This window comes from Sus scrofa, chromosome 8 (genome assembly GCF_054392235.1).
Source record: "Sus scrofa isolate SSC_HxYL_T2T_F1_AM1 chromosome 8, Sscrofa_HxYL_maternal_Yorkshire_Landrace_v2.0, whole genome shotgun sequence".
Taxonomy (NCBI): domain Eukaryota; kingdom Metazoa; phylum Chordata; class Mammalia; order Artiodactyla; family Suidae; genus Sus; species Sus scrofa.
The window spans coordinates 6,061,403-6,078,845 of record NC_139390.1 but is presented as its reverse complement, the minus strand read 5'-3'; the positions used below and the strand labels follow the sequence as shown (position 1 = coordinate 6,078,845).

At 47.9% G+C, this 17,443-nt stretch overlaps 1 protein-coding gene across 2 annotated transcripts in view; it reads right to left on the bottom strand.

Moving 5' to 3' along the window:
• The window catches only part of OTOP1 (otopetrin 1), a 35,947-nt gene extending 18,671 nt beyond the window's left edge, over positions 1-17,276 (bottom strand). The window contains exons 1-3 of one of the 2 annotated variants that reach the window (XM_021101010.2): positions 16,862-17,276; positions 4,674-4,810; positions 1,022-1,080 (exon numbers count right to left, since the gene is read on the bottom strand). In XM_021101010.2, coding sequence (XP_020956669.1) covers positions 1,022-1,080; positions 4,674-4,810; positions 16,862-17,276 — 611 coding nt within the window. Of the gene's footprint in view, positions 1-1,021; positions 1,081-4,673; positions 4,811-16,861 lie in introns of those variants that run through there. The other variant, XM_084973829.1, reaches the window with a different exon arrangement.
• Between the last annotated feature and the right edge of the window lie 167 nt (positions 17,277-17,443).

Here is a 17,443-nt window from a genome sequence, read left to right as displayed (position 1 = left end):
CCACAGCCACAGCAACGCGGGATCCAAGCTGCAGACGTAAGCTGCATCTGAGACCTACACTGCAGCTTGAGGCCTTGTCGGATCCTTAACACACTGAGGGAGGCCAGGGGTCGAACCCACATCCTCACAAACACTGCGTCAGTTTCTTAACCCGCAGAGCCACTGCAAGGAACTCCAATAAGTCACTCTTAAACAGCAGTTTCCATTTCAAATGGTATTGGGGGACATTTCTGTTCCTCAGTGACAGTTCCTTCATACAACGAGGGATCTTTCTATTGAGCAAATCGTGATCCCTTGATTCCTCTGCATGTGTGCACAGAGGCTTTCTTACATGATAATAACACCTTGCATTTAGGTAGTTCACCCCATTATCCTACAGATTCTCTCCCTTGACCCTCACAATCATCCCAAGAGAGAAGTGGACAGCCGGAATGACACAGCCAACACTTACTGAGTCCTTGTTCTGTGCGAGGCACAAGCTTTATGTCAATTGCTTCGTTCAGCTGTGCTATTATCTCCATTCTACAGATGAGGAAAACTGAGGCTCGTGAAAACATGTGTAAATGGCAGAGTTGAAATTCAGCCCACACCACCCTACTTTCAGGGCCATCCCAGAAGAGGCTGAAGGCAGAGGGGCTTCACTCCAGGCCACAAGTGAAGGCTTGGCTTGTCAGAATGAAAAGGAGAGTCGGTTTCATATTTAAAACCCAAGCAAGATGGCCGTAGTTTTGTTTTTAAAGGAACATTAGTTTCAATGCGAGTGGGATGGACTGGGAGTTTGGGGTTAGTAGAAGCAAATATTCAGAATGGATAAGCAATGAGGTCCCGCTGCACAACACAGGGAACTATGACCCATCTCTTGGGACAGAACACGATGGAAAATAATACAAGAAAAAATGTATGTATATGTATGACCAGGTCACTTTGCTGTACAGCAGAAACTGGCACAGCACTGTAAACCAACTATGCTTTAAAAGAAAGAAAGAACTTCTACATGTAAGCAATTACCCATGAGTTTTACCTTTCCAGGGTTTTGAAAGACTGGATGACGTCTTTTGCGTGGCCCCATAGAAAGTACACCTAGCCGGGAAAGAAAGATGCATCAGTGGGGAAGCCATGACTATACGTGCACACTTGAGAGACTACGAAGCCGAAAAGAAAGGGTGAGGGAGGTGTTGGGGACATTAGGGACCCCCCCACCCCCCACCCCCTGCTCAAGAGGAGCAACTCACTATCCTCATCTCAGGCGGCAGTGCCATGGGGCGGGGGTGGGGGCGGGGGTTCCAGGGCACCTCCCTGAGAACCAGAGGGAGGCCTCCAGGTTAAGGACGACGTGGTGCTGTGATCTGTGCTGTGACTGCTGAAGGCGTCCTGGGGGCGGGGCTTGGGGAGTGGCCATCAATCGTCACCAAGCGCTCCCTGCAAAGGGCTTTGCGCACACACAGCACCCTAACCTCACAACACCCCCTGAAGGACGCCCTTGACAGATGCGACCCAGGAGGCCCAGAGGGGTCAGGTACTTTGCTCGAGGTCACGCTGCTCGATGTCCCAGAGCCAGGCGGTCTGACCCGGGTCCATGCTTATGAGCCCCGCGCTACCCAAGGGCTCCGTTCCCGGCCGCCCGCGCCCCTCCCCACAGCCCACACGCCTTCCCCCGGCTCGTGGGGACAAGAAGGCACAGCCCCAAATGGCCGAGGTCCTGGAGTCTGACACACCACACCCCTTCTCACTGACCACTCTGGGCTCCCTAGCAGAAACCACCCCGCACCCCGAAACCGAGGAGAGGCCTCCCCTGCTCACGGGGTGATTCTGGCAGAGCATCAGGCCCCAGGGTTGTCATCATCAGTTTCTGTGATTGTTAGGGCACAGACTTTTCACCCTTGTACTCCCTGAGAACAGCGTTTGCCCCATGGGAAAGCGGGGGTAAGGGTGGGGGGAGGGAGGGGGGAGGGGGGAGGAAGGAAGTTCTCCGTGGCCTCCCTGGGCTTCCCGCGTTGTCGTGGTATCGCTGTAAAGCTGCCTTCATGGGATGGGCCGCCCCTGGAATAAATACCCAGCTAACTCTTGTATTGATTTACGCATTTTCAGAACAAAGTACCACAGACTGGATGGCATCAAGCAACCGAAATGAAGCCAGGCATCCTTGATGGGGGTTCTAGCAGGTTGGTTCCCCCCCAAGGCCTCTCTCCTTGGCACCTGGCCACCTTCCTTCACTGTCCTCAGGCTGTGTCTGTGTCCTCGTCTCCTCTTCTCATGCGGACACCAGTTGTCCTGGATGAGGGCCCATCTAGTGACCCCATTCAGCCTTAATGACCTCAGTCAAGATCCTGTCTCCGTCTCGTAGTAAGTGAAGTAAGTCAGAGAGAGAAAGACAAATACCGTGTGATGTCACTTGTATGTGGAATCTGAAATATGGCACGTGCCATACAATGAGACACCAACATCAAATGCTTTCACTGACATGTGGAATCTGAAAAAAGGACAGACGGAACTTCCTTGCAGAACAGATGCTGACTCACAGACATTGAAAAACTTATGGTCTCCGGAGGAGACAGTTTGGGGGGTGGGGGGATGTGCCTGGGCTGTGGGATGGAAATCCTGTGAAATCAGATTGTTATGATCATTATACAACTACAGATGTGATAAATTCATTCGAGTAATAAGAAAAATGAGAAAAAAGGTGACTAATGATATAAAAAAAAAATAAAATAAAATATGGCACGAATGAATCTATCTATAAAACAGAAACAAACTTAAGGACACAGAAAACAGACTGTGGTTGCCGGTGGGAGGGTGGGGGGAGGGGATGGCCTGGGAGTTCGAGGTTAGCAGAGGCGAACTGTCACATTTAGGATGGATAAGCAGTGAGGTCCTGCAGTATCGCACACGGAACGGAACTACAACCAGCCTCTTGGTAGAACATGATGGAAGATAATAGGATAAAAATGTATATTTATGTGTGACTGGGTCATTTGCTGTACAGCAGAAATTGGCCCAACACGGTAAATCAACTATACTTTTTTGTGTGTGTGTGTCTTTTTAGGGCTGCACCTGAGGCATATGGAGGTTCCAGGCTAGGGGTCAAATCTGAGCTACAGCTGCCACCCTACACTACAGCCACAGCAACACCGGATCCTTAACCCACTGAGCGAGGCCAGGGATCGAACCCACATCCCTGTGGATACCAGTCAGGTCCACTACCACTGAGCCACAATGGCAATTCAACTACACTTTAATAAAAATAAATAATTACCAAAAAAGACCCTAGCGCCAAACACAGTCAAATTCTGAGATCCTGGCGGTTAGGATTTCAACATATAAATTTAGGGGGTGCAATCCAGCCCATAACTATTCTCAAAATGCCAGGGGACCCCTTCAAACCCGTCTCCCTGAAGTCACTGCCCTGGTTCACCACGGCTCCCTGCTGTCAAGCTGGTCTGGCACATCCTCTCTGAGAGCTTCACTGGCGAGAAGGCATTTGATCTCAAGAAACATTGTAAGGTCACCAAGAGCTGACTGGCAGTCACCAGGGTACAGAGAGTGGAGACCACTTTTTATGAAAGAACGAGATTAAAAATGGCATCGTTGGCATTGAGGGGTGAGAACTTGGTCCTGAAGGTCATTCCTAAACCAGGAATCTGAAAATGTTTTGAACCATAACAGTATCACAGGACCAAGTTCATGGTCTGCCAGGGCGAAGACTCATCACATCTTGGCTGTGACTGGGGGCAAGTCACTTGCTCTCTCTGACCTTCACCTCCTTCCTTAGAAATGAGTGCGACAATCTGATCATTGTTTTTGTGGAGCCCTGGGAAGCATTACACGAAGGGACAAGTGAAAAGCACCTTGCATGCTCCAAAGTTGGATAGAAATACTAGTCGTTATATTTATTGCCATTGCAACTCCGTGGAAGTTGCAATGGAAGCTACAGGATGGAAGCTACGCTAAAAGCTCATCTAAGATTGTTTTCAAACATGAGATTTTTCAGATTCTAAACTATAGATTTAAATTATATACCAAATCCTTACTTCTTAGCTATGCCAAGGTGACCCATGTTGAGAAATAACCTCTCATACATTGCTAAAGAGTTTAATCCACAAGCCAAAGAATAAGAAAGTGTTTCAGAAACTCAGAGGAGTGACTGGAATGGCATAAAATTTATTTGGGGGTGATGAAAACGTTCTCAAGTGGACTGTGGCGATGGAGGCACAAGTCTCTGAATCCACTAAACCACTCACCTGTTCACTTTAAATCAGTGAATTGTGGGGCCCCGGGGGATTCTATCTCAATAAAGCTGTTATATAAGCCTATTCTGGTGGACCCTTGACTCTTCCTCAGTGTAGGTTCTGCCCCTTAAGATGCCGACATGTACAGCAGCACAGGGAACTCTATGTAATCTCTTGGGCTAGAACACACTAGAAGATAGTACAAGAAAAAGAACGTACACATATGTAGGACTGGGTTGCTTTGCTCTACAGCAGAAATTGGCATCACATTGTCAATCAGCTAGACATGAATAACAAAACATTTAATTAAAAAAAAAGATTCCCCCAAGAACGGCCAAGGGGACACAGAGCCGCGCTTTGCAGGGAAGCAGCTGGAGGACTGCTTTACCCACGGTCAGGGGCACGTACAGGAGCCAAGGCAATGGCAGCAAACCCCGAGTGGTTTACCTGCAGCAGGGTGTGGACCGCATGTGTGACGGGGAAAACTCCTTCGGTGGCTGATAAACACGCCGAAAATCCCACGAAGTACCCGATTTTAAGGCATCCCAGGAGGACGGTAATGACAGCAAACAACGTGATGCTCCCTAAATTGGGGGTGGGAGGAGGAAATGCACGCACGTGAGAACAGAGGGGAAAATCCTTACAGCCTTGGGTTTGGCAATGATTTACTGGGTAGGGCACCAAAAGCACGAGCCACAGAAGTTTAAAAAAAAATAGTAGTCGGGACTCATCACCACAGAAAAAAAAATGTATGCATCAGCAGATACTATTAACTCACAGAATGAGAGAAAATACTTGTAAATCATGTAGCTGATACAGCGTTAGCATCCAGATTCTATAGAGAACCACAATTTAACCAAGGCGGGGGGGGCGGGGGGGACAATTTAAAAAAAAGCCAAGGACTTAAATAGACATTTCTCCAAAGAATGTATATAAATGGGTAATTAACACATGAAAAGATGCTCAACATCACTAATCGTTAGGAAAATGAAAATGAAAATCACAATGAAATACCAACTCACATGCATTAAGATGACCGCTACCCAAAAATAAAGAGAGAAAGAGAGAGAAAGAGTGGGAAGAAGAAGGAGGGGCGGGAGGGAGGAAGGAAGGGGAGGGTAGGAGGAAGGAAAATGACAAACACTGGCTAGGATATGGAGAAATCAGAGCCCTTTGTACTCTTTTGCTAGGGGTCTAATCAGAGCTGTAGCCGCTGGCCTACTCCACAGCCACAGCAACGTGGGATCCAAGCCAGGTCTGTGACTTACACCACAGCTCACAGCAATGCCAGATCCTTAACCCACTGAGCAAGGACAGGGATCGAACCCGCAGCCTCATGGTTCCTAGTCGGGTTCGTTAACCACTGCACCGCCATGACGGGAACTCCTGGAACCCTTCATACTCTTGATGGGAATGTAAAATGGAATGAAAACATCAAGGCAGTTTCTTAAAAAATGAATAACCATAATTCCCCATGGTCCAGCAACTCCACTTCTGGGTTTATACCCACAAGAATTAAAAGCAGGAACGCGAAGGGATATGTGCACATCTATTCATGGCAGCCTTACTCGCAAGAGCCAAATGATGGAAGCAACTCACGTGTCCTCTGACAGATGAATGGATAAACAAAGCGTGGCACATCCCTGCAATGGAATAAGATTCGGCTCCAAAAAGGCAGGGCATTCTGACACATGCTACAACATGGGTGAACCTTGAGGACGTTATGCCAAGAGAAACAAGCCATTCACAAAAAGACAAATGCCGGATGCTACTGCTACCTACACAAGGTTCCTCAGAGAAGTTACACTCAAATTCATAGAGACAGAAAGTGAAATGGTAGTTGTCAGAGGCTGGGGTTGGGGGGAGAGGGGGAGTTATTTACAAGTACAGAGTTTTAGTTTTATAAGATGGGAGAGGGCTGGCGATGAATTGTAATTAATTCCCAATGTGAATGTACTTAACACTACTGAAACGTACACTTAAAACGATTAAATTGGTAAGTTATGTGTGATGTGTATTTTATCACAAATAAACATTTGAAAATATATATATATATAAAACAAAGTGCACTATTGGCTTGATAAGCTGAAACTAGACGACAATACTGTTTCCTGTTGAGCATGGCACCCACCCCGAGCATATCCCAGGATCTGATAAATAATGTACAGTCAATAACGTTTGGCCAAAACAGCAGAAGTCCTCTAGGAGCTTCCCACCCACACCCCGAAAATGATCAGTCTAAAAGTGTTACTGTTTGGCTCAAAAATCTCCATTCTCTGATGCCCAAGCCCTGCTCTCTAAAGAAGAAAAGTGAGGGATATACCAGGGCTTTCTGTACTGTCTTCGCAACACTTTTGTAAAACAGAAAGCTTACTATTATTATTTTTCAGTGATAGGGAAGGGGCATGGAAAGGGCTTTGCTAGGTGAATTGAAGACATGTTCTTTGATGGGTATGTCCAGTTGACAAAAAATAAAAACAAACAAAAATATGCACATGAATAAAAGCCTGGGAAGGACCACGCAGAATATTTTAAAAAGAAACTTGTAACCAAATGAAGCCTTTAGCAAGAAAAACACAATGCTCACGGGGGCTTGGTCAGTGTCAAAGCCCGGAATCCCTCTTCTGGGCCAATATTCACCGCCATTCACACGTGCGCTCCCACGAAAGAGAGGAAACTAGACGGCGTGTGACGGGGGTTAGGGCTGTGTGGTACCAGGGAGCTCTAGCGTTACCACTCCGACTGAGAAGCCTCCAGTAAGCAGCAATGCAACCTCCTGGCTGCTTTCCATCACGCAAAGCCTTAGAAACAAGTCTAAGTCACTTTTTTTTTAAATCCTGGAAAACCCCCAATGAAATCAGAGACGTCGTAAGAATAGACATTCAATCCCAGGGCTTTGATGTGGTCTGACAAATGCATGGTTGGTGCTGATTGCAAAGAGAAATAGCAAGGAGTTCCCATTGTGGCTCAGTGGTTAACGAATCCAACTAGGAACCATGAGGTTGCGGGTTCGATTCCTGGCCTTGCTCAGTGGGTTAAGGATCTGGCATTGCCGAGAGCTGTGGTGTAGGTTTGCAGATAAAGCTCGGATCCCTCGTTGCTGTGCCTGCTGCGTAGGCTGGCTGGCGGCTGTAACTCAGATTCCACTCCTAGCCTGGGAACGTCCATAGGCCTTCCACCCGGACTGCCAGGTTCTGCCCCCAGAGTTTCTGATTCAAAAGGCCTGGGGTCGGGCCCCAAAATTTGCATCTCAAACGAGTTCCTAGGTGGGGCTGTGGCTGTTGGTCTGGGACCCCACCTTGAGAGCCACTGCTGTTTGTCACTGACATTTCAAGAGGGCTGTGATTAAATAGATCACATGCCTCCTTCCTTCATCCATCCTTCCATCCATTTATTCCTAAGACAAATATTTCTACTACGCATAAGGCACTTTGCCAGGGGCTCAAAGGTAAACAAGTTTGCTGAAAAAACAAAAATACACACATAAAACATTGCATGAGCTGAGGTTCGCACAAAATATAGAGAGATGAGCTGGCACCAGATTTTTCATCTGTGGAGTCCCCATTGCAGCGCAGAGGAAACAAATCGCCTAATATCCATGGGGATGCTGGTTCCATCCCTGGCCTCACTCGGTGGGTTAAGGATCATTGTTGTGAGCTGTGGTGTAGGTTGCAGAGACAGCTGGGATCACGTATTGCTATGGCTGTGTCGTAGATTGGCAGCTGTAGCTCTGATTCAACACCTAGCCTGGGAACTTCCATATGCAGCCCTAAAAACCAAACAAACAAACCATCAAACAAAAAAAAAGACTTCTCATCTTCATCGTGGGAAACCAAAAGCCAGTGGAAGAGTAGCTAGAGCCCACTGCAAAGAAAGGACTGCAGCTCAAGAACCCTATTCTGGGCCAAGACGCGCCCACTTGTCCAGGCAAAAGACAGAAATATATTTGAAGATATTCCAAATGTAATTGTCTGATAACTATTTGTTGTTCTACTATGGTCCAGGCCCCTTGGGATATAAAAATGTCAATAAAATTACTCACCTGCCCTTGGTGAGTTTACCGTTCTAGTGAGGAAGAAAGAAAAATATATATCTGGACAAAACTTTCCTTGAAAAAGACACATGCGCCCGTATGTTCATTGCAGCACTATTCACCATAGCCAAGACATGGAAATAACCTTAATGTCCATTGACAGATGAATGGATTAAGAAGATGTGGTATACATACACAAGGGAATACTACTCAGCCATAAAAAAGAACAAAATAATGCCATTTGCAGCAACATGGATGGAACTAGAGACTCATACTGAGTGAAGTAAGTCAGAAAGAGAAAGACAAATACCATATGATGTCACATATCTAGAATCTAATATATGGCACAAATGAATCTTTCCACAGAAAAGAAACTCATGGACTTGGAGAATTGATTCGTGGTTGCCCAGGGGGAGGTGGAGGGAGGGGGAGGGACTGGGAATTTGGGGTTAATAGATGCAAACTATTGCCTTTGGAATGGATAAGCAATGGGATCCTGCTGTGTAGCACTGGGAACTATATCTGGTCACTTGTGATGGAGCTTGATGATGTGAGAAAAAAGAATGTATGTGTGTATGTGTGACTGGGTCACCTTGCTGTGCAGCAGAAAATTGACAGAACACTGTAAACCAGCTGTAATGGGGAAAAAATCATCAAATAAAAATTAAAAAAAGAAAAATAAACATAGATGAAATATCAGGAAGTGCTAAGTGCAGGCAGAAAACAAAGCAGGGCGCAGCGGAAATGAAACCGACTGTTGCAGGTTCAATCCCCGGCCTCCCTCAGCGGGTCAAGGATCTGGCATTGCTGTGAGCTGTGGTATAGGTTGCAGACGTGGCTCAGATCTGGCATTGCTGTGGCTGTGGTGTAGGCCGGTGGCTACAGCTCCGATTAGATTCCTAGCCTGGGAACCTCCATAAGCCGTGGGTACAGCCCTAAAAAGATAAAAAGAAAAGAAAAGACAGGCAAAGCAGGAAAGCAGTCTGAGGCTGATGACGGTGGTCAGAAAAGGATTCTCTGAGAAGGTGACAGTTGAACAGGAAAAAAAAGGGGGGATGGGAGAAAAATATCACCCACATAACTCACCTAACAAAGGACTTTAACCAAGCAACCAGTGGATTGGGGGGAGTCCTCTTTAAAAAGAGAGGGAACAATAGTGAGCAATTAACTTTGCGATAGATTGAAGAGGTAGGTAGATGTATGATGGGAGGAAGAAGGAAGGGAGGAAGTGATGGAGGGGCTGTAAATGGGTGGGTGATGGATGGATGGATATAGATGAATGGATGGATGATGGATGGATATAGATGAAAGGATGGATGATGGACGGATGGATGAATGAGTGAATGGATAATAGTCCAGTAGATAAATAAATAGATTAATAGAAAACAAGAAAAGAGAAGTTAAATCCAAATGTATGAAGATAAGCTGGAAATGCATCATTTACATGCTCTTTGAAGACTGGATTCAGAATAAAGTTGGGGATGGACTGAGTAAGGAGCAGAGATGAAACACCTTTCAAAGTTCTCATGATAAAGAGACACCTGGAGGAAAAGGGGGAGACAAACGCATTCTTTTTCTGAGGGCTGCACCTGAAGCATATGGAAGTTCCCAGGCTAGTGGTCGAATCACGCTGCACCTGCCAACCTACACCACAGCCACAGCAACGCCAGATTCCAGCTGCATCTGCAACCTGCACCACAGCTCACCAGTGGGTTCTTAACCCACTGAGCCACAGTGGGAACTCTGGAAATAAATGTATTCTAAAGGTCTTATCTCACTGGACTAGAGAGGAAGTGGGAGGCTCTTGGAGCAGAAAGCAGTGTTTGAGGAAAATTGATCGGGATTTTGTTTTCAGATAATATAGAACATGACGGAAGATAGTATGAGAAAAAGAATGTATTGCATATATGACTGGATCACTATGCTGTACAGTAGAAATTGGCACAACACTGTAAATTAATTATACTTTAAGAAAAAAGAAAAAAGAATGGTGTCATATGCATCTAATTAGGAGACTGAGAAAAGAGACCTTTTTTTTAGGTCCTGCCATTAATGGACAAGAAAAACAAATAAAATGTTCAAGTGCTCAAAAAAGCAAATACACAAAAAGGGCAAATGAGGCAACAATATGTAAAATAAATTATTATAATCATCATAAAGAAAAATAGAAATAATAAAGTCCTGGATATAAATCAACACAATTACATTTCTTTTTTTTTGCCACGTCCGAGGCATGAAGAAGTTCCCAGGCCAGGAACTGGACTTGTGCCATAGCAGTGATCGGAGCTACTACAGTGACAAAAGCCAGGTCCTTAACCCACTGAGCCACCAGGGAACTCCTAAATCATTACAATTAGAATGACCTAAGTTTCCCATGAGTCAACAAGGGTAGGAGTATTGAATTAAAAACAAAACCCAGCCATATATTCTTTATCTGAAACACACTTTTAACTAAGCGATGAGAGTAGAAAATAAGGGAGTGGACAAAGAGGAAGCAGGCAGTGCCCGTGAAAAGAAAGGAGGGGGGAGCAACATTAATATCAGATCACATGGGACTTGATATTAACGTCATAACTAGGATAAAGCATCCTCTTACCGTCATCACTACACATGGAAAAGAAAACATCGCGTATGAAGAAGCAAATAGACCAAATAAAATTGTTTTGCTGTGTATACTTCATGGCTACTTAAAAAAAAAGAGTGGGAGATTTCAGGCCTGACAGATTTGGTAGACACCAAATAAGATGTAGGAGAATTGATTCACACAATCACTAAACTTGGTCTTATAACATCACCTCCCACATTGACAAAAATCAATTACGCTACGAAAAGACAGCAGGGAGAGTGCAGTGGTAGAGGCTGACTGCCTGGCTTCAAGTCCTTTTTCTTCCACTTATTACAGTTGATGCCCTTGAGTAATCACTTCACTTCTCTGTGCCTCAGACTGTGGGCACCCTGGGCGCAGGGAGGGTGGTTACATCCCAGGGTCCTGCAGCCCTCCCCACCCCCACTCCTCTGCTCTCAGCCACCATCCCCCACCCTCTTCACCCGTGTAGGTGGAAATCTCTCTCTTTTTCTTGAATTAAAATATAGCTGATTTTTTATTTTATTAATTAATTTACTTCTTTTCTTTTCTTTTCTTTTCTTTTCTTTTTTTTTTTTGTCTTTTGTCCTTTTAGGGCGGCATCCATGCATATGGAGGCTAGGGGTCTGATCAGAGCTGCAGCTGCCGGCCTATGCCAGAGCCACAGCAACTCGGGATCTGAGTCGCGTCTGTAATCTACACCGCAGCTCATGGCAACGCCAGATCCTTGACCCTCTGAGCAATGCCAGGGATTGACCCTGTGTCCTCAAGGATGCTAGTCAGATTTGTTTCCGCTGCGCCACAATGGGAACTCCAAGTATAGCTGATTTTTTAAAAACTAAGCATTATCACCTCGGGTAGTTGATTTACTTATTGGTTTCCTAATGCATAAAAAGATTCTATTTACACTGTGCCATAGTTTATTAAGTGTGCAATAACATTATGTCTTCAAAGAACCAATATTCCAACCAATAGTCTAATGCAAAAAATTTTTTAAACCCCATATCCATCCCTTAATTAAAAACACTTTATTGGAGTTCCTGTCATGGCTCAGCAATAACGAAGCCCACTAGGATCCAAGAGGATACAGGTCTGATCCCTGACCTTGCTCAGGAAGTTAAGGATCCGGTGTTGCCATGAGCAGTGGTGTAGGTCAGACACGGCTCCGATCTGGTGTTGCTGTGACTGTGGTGTAGGCCAGCAGCTGCAGCTCTGATTCCGCCCCTAGCCTGGGAATTTCCATATGCTGCATTTGCGGCCCTTAAAAGCAAGAAAAGCAAAAAACCAGAAAAATGAACAAAACAAAACAAAACAAAAAAGCACTACTTTATTGCTACACAATACTATTATCTGAGCCTTTAGTCAGTCTATTTCTCTCTCTCTCTCTCTCTTTTTTTTAGGCCCGTATTCACGGCACATGGAGGTTCCCAGGCTAGCGGTCAAATTGGAGCTGCAGCTGCCAGCCTACACCACAGCCACATGGGATCTGAGCCATGTCTGCAAACTACACCACAGCTCAAGGCAACGCCGGATCCTTAACCCACTGAGCGAGGCCAGGGATCGAATCCACAACCTCATGGTTCCTCGTTGGGCTTGTTAACCACCAATGGGAACTTCTCCTTCTTTCATTTTTAAAGTTTTGTTGAAGTAGAGTTGATTCACAGTGTTGTGCTAACTTCTTCTGTACAGCAAAGTGACTTAGTTACACACACATATTCTTCTTTATGTTCCTTTCCCTTATGGGTTATCTCAGGATATTGGTACAGTGCCCTGTGCTGTGCAGTAGGACCTCATTGTCTATCCGTCTAAGTCTATTAACCCCAAACCCCCAGTCCATCCCTCCCCCATCAAATTGGCAACTGTGAGTCTCACTCTCTGTCTGTGAGTCTGTTGGAACCATCTCCTTTAGCAGCCTCACCTTCTCACACATGGGGATGGCTTGTTTCCAAAACCCATCACTGTGTCTTGATCTTAGTCACTACAGCTTATACAGCCACCTGCCCTGGGCACATCTTACAAAAGCAGCTCCATCTGCCCCTTTACTTCTAAGCCCCTTGGGGACAAGGAACACAGCCTTCTGAGCAGCCCTTTTCCAAGGACGATATGCTGGACAGAGATGTAGCATGCCATATGCATGGATGTGCCTCATTTTTTCCCCCCTTTTTAGGGCCACACCTGCAGCACACGGAAGTTGCCAGGCTAGGCGGTCCAACCATAGCTGCAGCTGCCAGCCTGCACCACAGCCACAGTAACACTGGATCCAAGCTGCATCTGTATCCTACGCCATAGCTCACAGAAATGCTGGATCTTTCTTTAATCCACTGAGAGAGGCCAGGGATCGAACCTGCATCCTCATGGATCCTTGTCAGGCTCATAATCCACTGAGCCACAACGGGAACTCCAGGATGTGCCTCATTTTAAGTGAAAAGCACTCTTGTAAAAATCTGATCTCATAAAAGGAGCGGACTGGTATTATTCACTCACACAAAGAAAGCATCATCGTGACAAAAACTGGGACAATGCCTCTTAACGCACTGGCATTCCAAACACACCCTCATAAACCTGGCTATTAGTCTTGTTGTCATCACTGCCATGATTTTGTGTGAATAGCACTTCTCCAGGCTTGAGTCAGACCAGAAACAAGGGGAAAAAACCTACTTTCCTCATTTTGGTCTTTTAAAAGACTAGAAACAGAACAGAAACCAGACCCCCGTAATTAATCGGATGGAACAGCTATTCACTGGGTTTTCATGTCACTGCATACAACAGGCTGGTACCAGATATTCCCGCTGCTGCCACTTCTTCCACAAGAAATCAATCTCTTTACTTAGTAAATAGATGATCTGGATGAATAATCCATCATTTCTACTGATCTTTTTTCCTTTTTCAGGCTGCACATGCGGCGTATGGAAGTTCCCAGGCTAGGGGTTGAATAGGAGCTGCTGGCCTACACCACAGCCACAGCAACTCGGGATTCGAGCCATGGCTGTGACCTACACCACAGCTCACGGCAATGCTGGGTCCTTAACCCACTGAGCGAGGCCAGGGATCAAACCCACATCCTCATGGATACTAGTCGGGTTCCTAACCTGCTGAGCCTCAGCAGGAACACCTGATTTTTTAAAAATAGGTTATTGTTTTTTGTTCCAAAGAAAGCCTTCACTTTCTCACACCCAGTAGCTGAGATAGAATGTTTCCTGGTCAAAGAAGTGCCTTCTAGCCAGTAGCAAGACCCAGAAACTTTCTCTGGGAAACCTCTGTGCCCGGAACTCCACAGGCTGGCTCTTTCTCAGAGCCCCAGACGGCTGAGACCATCACAGGGGCCAGGGCAGCGCTGAGTCAAACCTGTCTTTCCAGCTATGATTCCAGGGAAAACCTCTGCTGGGGCTGAAGACATGTCCCTCGGCGCCAGTGCCTCCTGGTGTCCTTTTGGGACAATTACCCTCTTGCTTCTCTGATAAACCGCAGCTCATTTACAGGATGAACAGTGCTTTGCAAACTGTGTTCACGCCACATCTCCCAGCTCCTCCCTGAGAGGCGGCAGGATTCTTATTTTACTGATGAGGAAACCAGGGCTCAGACGGGTGAGGGTGACAGAGCTGAGACGTCAAGTCAAGGCTTCCAGGGCACCACTTCCATCACCCGTGTGCCTCCCTTGATGAGTTACATTATTCTGGGGCATCTTGCTGAGTGCCTACACAGCCCCACCATTGACTAGACACCTGCTGCGTGCTCTCTGCATTGCCTCATTCACTCTAGCTCGTGTTGGGGTCTCATGGACGCCTTACAGGTAACACGTCCACAAGAGGGACCCTGATTCTGCATCCCCACCCCTCCCCCTGTCCTCCCAGTCTTGGGAATGGCACCACCATTCACCCATTAACTGGGACCCCAATACCTAGAGTCTCCCTGGAAGGAGAGAGAGAGAGGAGCGAAGAATGAGGAAGAAGGGGGGAGGGAGGGGGAAGGAGAGAGGGAGAGAGGAGGGAAGGATGAGAGGAGGGAGGGAAAAGGAAAAGGAGGAAGGAAGGAGGGAACAGAGAGGGTGACGGAGAAAGGAAGGGCTGGATGAGGAGGGAGGAAGAAGGAAGGACAGACAGATGGGGGGGTGAGAAGGGGAGGGAGAGACAGAGGAAGGATCCTGCCACCACAGGAAAACAGAGGTCAAATCCTGCGTGTGTGATCTTTTTAGCCTGTTTAAGTCAACAGCCTCCACTTAACATTTCATTCTTATTTGTTTGATATGGCACTGGGTTCATTGCCCTTCAGAGTCACAAAGGCATGAAGCTCCCTAAAACAACCACTTTCAGAGCAGGAATTTGGGCCACCCTGGAGTTGTGCATGGTGTTTCCAAAGGCAAGTTGACCCAGACACAGTCCTGGAGCCTAAGAAAACTAAAATCTCATCCAGATGACCAGGCTCATAACCCACCAGGCAGAAGACAAGGCAGAAACGGACAAGGACAAAAAGAGCGCTGCACAGAGAAGGCTGTGGTGGCCCGTGGGGGTGAGGAGTAATTCCTGCCAGGCGGGTGGAGAAAGTGGCATTGGGGCCAGACCTTGGAAGGGAATGTGGACACCCTCCACCACCACCCCCCATGCCATCAGTCACTGGTCCTGCCAAGCGTGGGAGTCCCACTCTACACCTGCTGAAACTAGGGGGTGGGAAGATGTCCTGGCCCAAGATCATGCCAGGAAAGTGACGGCCACACTCTAAGAGAGACCTAAATTCAGATCGAACATGAGAATTCAAGCCGAGATGTGTGATACATCTGGACCATGTGAGTGAAATACACCCAGCCCTTCCCCTGAATGGATCTCAGACCTGGCTTTCCCCATGATCAGTGTCCCCACCACCTCGTCCCTTTGACCTGTATCATGTCTGTTTCCCTTTCAAGAGTTTAAGTTCCCTGGAGTTCCCATCCTGGCACAGCGGTAATGAACCAGACTCATGTCTACGAGGACTCAGGATCCCTGGCTTCGTTCAGTGGGTTAAGGATCCAGTGTTGCCGTGAGCTGTAGTGTAAGTCAGCATGCTTGGCTTGGATCCTGAGTTGCTGTGGCTGTGGTGCAGGCTGGCAGCTACAGCTCCTATTCAACCCCTAGCCTGGGAACCTCCATATGCCTCGGGTGTGGCCCTAAAAAGACAAAAAAAAAAAAAAAAAAAGTGTAAGGTCCTTGAGGAAGGAAGGATTCCTATCCTGACACTTTCAGTCAATGTGCTGTGAGTACCTAGCAAGTGATTCTGTTCCCCACCGTCTGAACATTTATCCACTCATTCATTACGTCATTCATCCCAACTGCATTTTCTTGGCACCCACTCTACGCCAGACCCTGGTTTGGCTCTAGGACTATGAGCTGAGCATGAAAGAGCTCCCCCAGCCCGGTGGAGGGGACAGAAGTGTCAACAAGAAGAACAGTGCCTACCCAGGGGACACTGAGGGGGGGAAGGAGTGTAGTCAGAGCCACAAAGGGGGTGAGAGGGGGTCTGAAAAGCATCACTGGGGAGGAGAGGTGGGGCCTGAGCCTTGTCTTGGAAAGCAAGGCAGGCAAGAGGCTTTCTAGGAGGGAACAGCAAGTGCAAAGGCACAGAAACAGGAAATACTGTGCTGGGAACTAAAAGCCTTTGAGATGGAGCACAGAATGAGAGGCTAAAACGAAACAGGCCTTCCGAGACCAGATCTTAGAAGTCCTTGAATACCAGGACAGGGAGCGTGGCCTCCATCACCGGGTCAGTGGAACCACGGCAGGGCTTAAAGCCAGTGAAGACTGTCAACAGCTTCGTGTAAGGGCAGCTCTAGAAGAGACCAAGACCGTAATCCAGGCTTAACAGAGAAAAAGAGAGAGAGAAGGAAGGGCGGGAGGTGGGGAAGCCAGGAAAGATGTACAGGACCACGGAGGCAGCAAAGACGGCAGGGAAAAGCCGAAGGAGGAGAGGGCGCAGAGCTGCTGCGGGGCTGCAGCGAGCGGGCGAGCAGGCGAGGTTCGCGGTGACTCGCCCGCGGCTTCTGAGACTCACCGCGGAGCCAGCGCGCGCCGGCATAAGTGTCCTTGTGGCGGATGAGGCGGCGGTGCGCGGAGCTGCGGCCCACGTACCACAGCATCCACAGCAGCTGCAGCAGCATCAGCGCCGTGAGGAAGCACAGCAGGTCCCTCTTGCCCACGCCCGAGGCGTGCACCGCCCAGGCCAGCAGGAACAGCAGCCCCGCCACGAACACGTTCAGGCCGTACTGGCTGCTCAGCGCCTCGGCCAGCTTCTGCGGGAAGCTGGAGCGGACGGCGCCCCGCCGAAGGGCGGGGGACTCCGGGGGCCCCGGGGCTGGGAGCTGCGGCGGCGGCGGCGGCGGCGGGCAGGCCGCGGGCCCCGACGTGCCCCGCTCTGGGGCACTCCGGGCCGCCTGGGAAAGAGCAGGTGCCCCCGGCCCAGCGGGCATCGCTGAGGGACCCTCACTAAATCTAGTCCCCAGAGTAGCTGCAACCCGGGCCCCCCTGCCCTAGCCCCGATGTCTTCTGCCGATCGGCCCCCTGCCCTGATCACCCCGGGACACCGAATCTCCCAACTTCTGCCCCCTGCCCTGGTCAAGGTACCCACCCGATCCAC